Here is a 7,649-nt window from a genome sequence, read left to right as displayed (position 1 = left end):
TGAAGTGATTTGAGAGCCACATGATTTTTGTGACCACAAGTTAGACTGTGTAGACATAAGTTGACTTGAACTTCCAATGTTGTTGTCCTTTGGCAGCCTTTCAAACCAAACAATAGAATTTTCATGTTGTTGTCCATTGATGGCCTTTAAAACCAATCAACACAATAAAATATAACAATTTTTTATAAAGCGGATACATAAAAAATATTATCTACTTCAAAATTCAACTATACCCAGGACGTCTTCGTTAATGAGCAGATCTGTTATGTTGTACATGTTCGATACAGAAAGCAGATTGCCTATTTAAAAACAAACATTTATAAGTAAGTATGACATAATGTTATTTGATTTAATGTTATTAACTCAATAATAAGAATAAAGATACCTTCGACTTTAACTTTCGCATATTGTAACAATATGATTGTCGGACCACCGTCTTTGTTCATTTGAACGTAGTTCATGAATTTCACAACATATGCTTCCCAAAGAGTACAGTTCAATGTGGCATTCCTTCACATTTTAAAAGATTGCTTTAAAAAATTATATAGTACAATAAGAATAATAGTTAAAGTCGAAACATAAAAACTGTCATAAAAATGAATTAAAAAGGAGAACATTTACACAAGGTGTTTTAGAATTAGGTTCACTTGTTGCTTCTTGCTTCCAGCACTCATATGTCTATACCCAATCTCTTCTACCAGTCCAATAACATCTAAGGGTAAAGAAATTATTAATCAACAACATTTATGGAGAAACCATAGTGATTATATTAATATAAGCTACAAGTTAAAGCTGAAAAGAAAATAACCATAGCATCTTACCTACTAATAAATCATTCCTCTAGTTCCCAGAAATACTCTCAGCAAATGGCTTGAAGTTCAACCTTTTCCCAGGTATTTCATGCTTATTTATATCAGAAACACAAGTTCCAGCTATAAATCTTATAACAAAAGGATGTTCTGAGGTTTTGAACATGAGATCATTAATTTGAGGCAGGAAATTTGTCACAGTATAAGTGTTGTTAACCAACAAAACTGAATCACACGTTGCTTTCAAAGTTGTCGGTACTATAACATGAACATCTGTGTCCTACAAATAAATTCCAAACATATGTTTCATTTAGGCCATTACCAAAAGATAGTTAAATCGAAATACCCATGTTACACTTACGTTTGCATCAACAAATATAAGTTGAATGTGCTCTTTGTTGTTAGAAATTACAGTCCATTTGTGGTGTACTTTTACTGCAATTTTCCATAACTCTTTCGTCTTATTAATATCAGTTATTTTCTCAAATGGCCTTGCCATTAGTTTCAGCCTACATTTTTCAGCCTTGTCATTAGTTTCAAAAATACAACTTCAAGTTAAACACTTAGTATCATATACTACAAAACACTGACATCAGCAAATTAAACACAACATATTAAGCTTTTTTGTAGAAAACAATTTATTTCCTACATAATACAACAACAAAATCAGCAAGATTTTTAGTTTCATATACTTCAAAATAATGAAATCTAAAAAGAAATATATGAAGTTCATGAAGACCTTTCGTAAATCATACTTAAAGCATGTTGACAAAAAAACCCAGTAGACCAACTATTTCAGATGAAGATGGAAACACTGACGACAAAATCTTAAAACGTAGATGATGGTAGAGAAGACGATGATGACCAAAATGCAGACAATGAAGATTAAAATATATAAAACAAAGAAGACAACGCATACGATGAAGAAGAAAACGCATATGCTGGTTGAAAACCCATCATGTCAAAGCATGGTAGAGAAGACGATGACGACTAAAACGCAGACAATGAAGATTAAAACACATACAACGAAGAAGACAACACATACGATGAAGAAGAAAACACATATGTTGGTTGAAAACCCATCATGTTAAAGAATGGTCATTACTTTTTACCATAACTTAACTTCGAAATCGCATAGAAGATGACTAGAGACGAGAAGATAACGACAGAGAAGAGTAGACTACTGGAAAGAGTTGTTGTTCCAATAATACTAGTGCCAGAGAGAGAGAGAGAGAGAGAGAGAGAGAGAGAGAGAGAGAGAGAGAGAGAGAGAGAGAGAGAGAGAGAGAGAGAGAGAGAGAGGAGAGAGAGAGAGAAGAGATGAGCAATGAATATCAGTTCATAAATATATTTTCATTTGAGAGAGAGAGAGAGAGAGAGAGAGAATAATTAACTTGGTAGTAGTGATAGATATTTCACATTGGAATCCGAAATCAATTGACAATATACAACTTAGCTAGTTGGTTTGAAACAATATATTCTTAACAACATCATATTTGTTCATAATTTCAAACTAATTGTTAAGAATTATGTTATTATATCATCAGAAAAAGTAATTTGGTTAGATAAATTATTATTTAGACATGAAATGTCCCTAAATGGATGAAGTGGTGTAAGATCCCAATTTTTATCCTAAGATCCCTTATGATATCTCATCATTTGCATCGAGTTTGGGATCACACCTTGGCATCCTCCTTACCCCTAATTCATTGGGTTTGCATTGGGAGAGATCACCAAACATATTTGATTGTATCATACTTTATTTTTCTTTGTTTACTAAACAAAATACAAAAATATGTCTATGTGTAGCTTTGTTTCTTTTATAGGTAGTGCGTGCATCCACCAAGGCTTTATCAAGTTCACAACTAGGGTTTGAGACCCTTAGTGAAAGAGATCAATCAAGAGATGAGTCACAATGGTTATAAACATCATATATGGATCCCAATGTTCTTAATTTATCATTTAAAACAAGAAATCATCAAGAGTTTGAAGCTTGTTTTCCTTGAAAGCCCTAATTTATCTAGGGATCTTGTGTGACTTCCTCAACAAGTTTCTTCAACATTTGGTCAAATATATCAAGGGATACTTAACCATACATCCTCTTATGCATATATGTTCCTCCATGAGTCCCAAAGATCAATAGAATTTCAAGTTTGCAAGTTGGTTCAAAGAGGTTGACCAAATAAAATCAACTGGTCAAAACTGTGGTTCCCTAGACCCTATCTCCTACAATTTTTGTCATATGAAAATGATTCCAAGAGAAAAGTTACTTATTATGACATTCCAAACAACTTTCATGTTGACATCAAGATATAGTTTTGCTTGGAAAGTCATTTTTTATGGTGAAAGATTATAGGTCATTTTGTATGTGCCCTACTTAGGAGGTCAACTTCCAAGGACCATAACTTTCTCAATTTTTATGAGATGAAGGCCATCAAAGTTTAATGATCAATTTCAAGATGTATTGTATAACTTTTATTCTTTGATAAATGTCAAATTCAACTTGCAAGGGCATGTGCCAAGAGGAAACATTATAGGTCATTTTGGACCATTACCATTGAACAAGCAATTTTCCTCAACTTCTAAAATGCATACCACCCTTATGCCAAATCTAAATGATGTCAAGTTTGTGACCAAATTGAAAATATTTAAAGAACTGCAACTTTGATGAAGAAACCATTCCCATTTGAAGCTCATAGCAAAAGTTATTCAAGGTAGAAGAAGTGGTCATTTGACTTGGTACTTAGAAAATTTTAAATTATGTTTGATTTCTCAAACGTCCACCTCAAAATTAATCATGATCCAAGCTTCAAATGGAAACGTGTTCAACATCAAAGTTGTTCCCCTTGATGTCACCTTTCCAAAAACTCCAGGATCACTTCATTTGGATAAGATTTGAGGGATTTGCACATGGTTCCTTTCAGAGGTTTGTTTTGGAAATATTTGAATTAAATTGACTATTTCCTTTTGCATGCTTACATGTTAATGTTTCAGTACTCATTGTGCATGAATTGGAGCAAGATCACATCATGAATTAGACCCAAATCATTGCACATGCATCCATGCACCAATGTTGTTAAATTTGGCAAAATTTCCAAGTGTGTGAAAAGCAATGCATAACCCTATAAATACAAGTCCATTATGATCAGAATGAGGATCCCTTCTGCCCAAGCTTTGAACCCTTGCATCCCTAGCCTTCATTAAAGGATAAACTTGAATATTTCACTTGAAATCGAGTTTCAACTCTCTTTCTGTTTTGAGATTGAAACTCCAAGAATCCAAGTTTGTCATTGATCCATTTCACTTCCTGCAAGCTTCTAGAGTTGAGCTAAGGCAAATTGGAGGCAAGATCAAGCTACCTGAAGGTGATTTTTCTCAAACTTCTCTTCTTCGATTCTCCCTTATTTCTCAATATTTTGCTTGATTACTGGTTGTTTGAAGTTCTACCAATGTAGGTAACAAGATTGAGTTGCTTTGAGGTTAAATTGAAGCAACTCAGATCATGAACCTCAAATTCCATATCCATGTATCTTTCAATATACTTGGAATTGGATGAAATGGAGGTCAGATTCGAGCTCCTGAGCATTTTTCCTTTAAAATCATGTCCACACTTTTTATTTTGGTGAAGATTGGTGGTTTACTAGTCCGGTGAGGTCTATCGAAGAAGAACACCGGAGCTAGGGCTCCGGTGGTGCGTTGGCACCTTCCCAACCTTCTGATCAATTTGAAATGTTTTAATCTTGACCACTCCTTGTGATTACCATCCCTATGATGCGTTGGCTGAGGTGTATGGTGTGAATCGTGCGCTTGATCATCAGATCTGCCACCTTTATTAATGAGGGAGATCTGATGACCCTTATTTTTTTTGTATTTTCTAAATTGCCATTTAATCCACTTATTTTATTTAATTCATAGAAATTTCATTTTTAATCCAAAAAATATGGGACTTTCACCAAAAATATTTAAATATTTTTCTTTTTCATATTTTAAATTAAAAACATTTTTTGGATTAATTTTGGTATTTTTCATGAATAAAATGTTTTTATGCATATTTTTAATTGTTTTAAAATACTTCTGACTTTCTAAAAATTGTGGAATTTTATCTAATGTCCTTTGACCTTGTTTGACCTAGGATAAATCCCATGGCCATTTATTTGGTGTTTTGAAGGGATTTGAGATTTTGTCCAAATTAAAATGCATTTTTATTCATTTTAAATGTGATTTTTAATTGGTCAAGTGTTTAAAAATTATGTTGAGCCATTTTTAGGGTCTTGTGATGTTTGACTTTCTGTTTGGGCATTGGTCATGGTTTATTTGACTTTTGTTTGATCAAAACCATTTGATTTAGGGGATTGATGAAATGTACATTTCATCTCCCAAAATGAATGGATGATATTGATCATATGAAATTCCTCTCATTATCAATTTGTGTTTCTATTTCCCCTTCCCTCTTCATCTTCATCCCTATTCTTCCCCATTCCCTCATTTGACCAATGAAATCTCTAATGTTTAAATGCTAATTGATTCATCAATGACCTTGTGTCAGATGAATCAATACAAGTTTGACTGAGATAGGTCCCTCTTATATTCTTTTAGTGTGTGGTATTGTCACACCCCGATTTTGACCCTGAATCCCGATTCAATATATTCATCATAGTTGTAGCACCTCTACATAGCATACCATGCATTCCATACCGCATAGTGCTTAGAATATCAGTCGAAATAATTTTTTCGGATCTACAGGAAAACCGGTTGAATTAATCGACGGATGTGCGTCAAATCAGTGGACAGAATTTTTTAAAATCAAGCTTCCAGACAGCAGTTTTATTAATCTACGTTTCGTGTAGTTTAATCTGGTATGCTCGATTTATTTTTTCAGCTTATTTTTTGGCCACTTTTTGATCAGCTCAAGCCTGTTTAACCGGTCAAAATTTATTTCAAAATTAAAAGAAATGCTGTATTTTTCCAATAAGTTTATTTCGCACTGATCATTTTGGTGCATTCATTTTAATTTTTCGGACACTTTTGCGCCCGATTTTTTATTCATTTTGAGTGCGTTTATTTTTTTATCAACATATTCATAAAAAATAAATAGATTTAACTATAGTGTTATTTTAATTTTATTGTGATTATTTTAAAGTATTGAATTTTATTTAGTTTTAATTGATTTTATCTTTAAAATAAATATCAAGGGCATTCTAGACTTATTGAAATTTTGTTAAACCCTAAGCATACACTATAAATAACTTCATTGTCCATGACACTAGGGGTCACCACCAAAAAACCAGAAACGGCAGACACTATCGAAGAATGAGAAAAAGTGAAAAGAGAGAATTCTATTTGGTTTTTGCTTCAGTAGAAAAAATGTGTTCTTCTTGACAAAAAATGAGAACTTTATTTCATCAACATTAAACAAAAGCCTTAACTTTGTTCCTCACTACCCCATTTCAATTATCTCACTTCTTGCTGCTACTTTAAAACACACAATGACCATCCTTCAACAACACCATATGTATCCTTCATTTTCCTATAACAAACTTCTCAATATGACTATCATTTTCTTCTTCACAAATCACTCTTCATTTCTCATTACTACAAACACTCACCATAAAAGACTTGTATTATTTTCTTTTCATTTCTTTCCACCGTAAACCCCATTTTATCATATTTCATTTGATATTTTGTTGATTTATATATTGCTTGTTTTTGAATTTCTACATATAATTGTTTGTTTTGCCTTATAAATATAAATATACATTTGTTTTTAGTGTAATGTATATATACTTTCAAATTTGTCTTACGTTTAATGAATATATTTTTTTTTTGTGTTATATATATACTTGTTTTAATTCTAATGAATATATACGTTTACATTTATTTTAAGTTTAATGCATATATGCTTTTTGTTTTCTTTTAATAAATATATAGATACATTTGTTTTAAGTTTAATAAAATATATACACTTGTTATTTTTATTTTATATATATATATATATATATATATATATATATATATATATATATATATATATATATATATATATATATATATATATATATATTGTGATGGTACTGTTTCATATTTTATTCTTTTAGTTCTATTTTGTGGTAATATTAATTCATTGTGGATAGCATGTCTGTGTGTGTGTCGTGTTATCTTTCTGTTTTTTTTCAATTGTTTTGAGTTGATGTAAAAAATATTTTTGTAACACTATTGATAATAATATATTTGATTACTACTATTATTTTATTGTGTTGCGATCTCGGAGTTAAAATTCAATTTAGCTTCCGAAAATCGCTTGGACACATAGATTTAGTTGCTCGACTTAAGGAGCGATTCATACATGAGTCTACTCTAGTTAGCTTAGAGTTAAATTCGGTTTTCTTTCGATTTCGGTCATTTTTCGATCCTATGGTTTACTCTTAGGCCTTCTTACAATGAGCTTTTAAGCAATATCAACTTAATTTTCAATAATTTCAAACATTTGTACATTAATCATTTTTAATTTAATTTCAAACCATCTTCTTAAAATAAAATTGGAAGAAAAAGATTACCTGGATGGAATGTCCAGTCGTAATCCCGAATATTAGGCCCAAGTTGTAAGAGCTTGTAAGCACTATGTATTCGTCTTCTCCCCAAAAAGCTCCAATATTCAAATCATTTTTATAAGTGAATCTGAAGAAAAATATTACCTGGATGGAATATCCAGTCGTAATCTCGAATATTAGGCCCAAGTTGTAAGAGCTTGTAAACCCTATGTATTCGCCTTCTCTTCAAAATATTTGTAAATATTCAAATGTCTTTTCTCAATAAAAGTGAAAGAAAAAGATTACCTGGGTG

At 31.5% G+C, this 7,649-nt stretch overlaps 1 protein-coding gene across 1 annotated transcript; it reads right to left on the bottom strand.

The window, feature by feature from the left end:
• Nucleotides 1-216: 216 nt before the first annotated feature.
• Nucleotides 217-1,308, bottom strand: LOC127080496 (uncharacterized). Its single transcript, XM_051020806.1, has 5 exons — nucleotides 1,171-1,308; nucleotides 858-1,089; nucleotides 622-712; nucleotides 386-510; nucleotides 217-299 (listed from the first exon to the last, which is right to left on the bottom strand). The coding sequence occupies exons 1-5, from the start codon at nucleotides 1,306-1,308 to the stop codon at nucleotides 217-219; spliced, it is 669 nt and encodes a 222-aa protein (XP_050876763.1).
• Between the last annotated feature and the right edge of the window lie 6,341 nt (nucleotides 1,309-7,649).

The sequence above is a fragment of the Lathyrus oleraceus genome, chromosome 5, assembly GCF_024323335.1.
Source record: "Lathyrus oleraceus cultivar Zhongwan6 chromosome 5, CAAS_Psat_ZW6_1.0, whole genome shotgun sequence".
NCBI lineage: Eukaryota > Viridiplantae > Streptophyta > Magnoliopsida > Fabales > Fabaceae > Lathyrus > Lathyrus oleraceus.
The sequence above is the reverse complement of the archived record's forward strand: the minus strand, read 5'-3'. Positions and strand labels throughout refer to the sequence as shown.

Coding starts and splice junctions, on each gene's coding strand:
- LOC127080496 (XM_051020806.1), bottom strand. CDS start 1,308: ATGGCAAGGCCATTTGAGAAAATAACTGATATTAATAAGACGAAAGAG. Junction 1,090..1,170: donor TTATATTTGTTGATGCAAAC/GTAAGTGTAACA, acceptor ATTTATTTGTAG/GACACAGATGTTCATGTTAT. Junction 713..857: donor CTTCAAGCCATTTGCTGAGA/GTATTTCTGGGA, acceptor CTTTACCCTTAG/ATGTTATTGGACTGGTAGAA.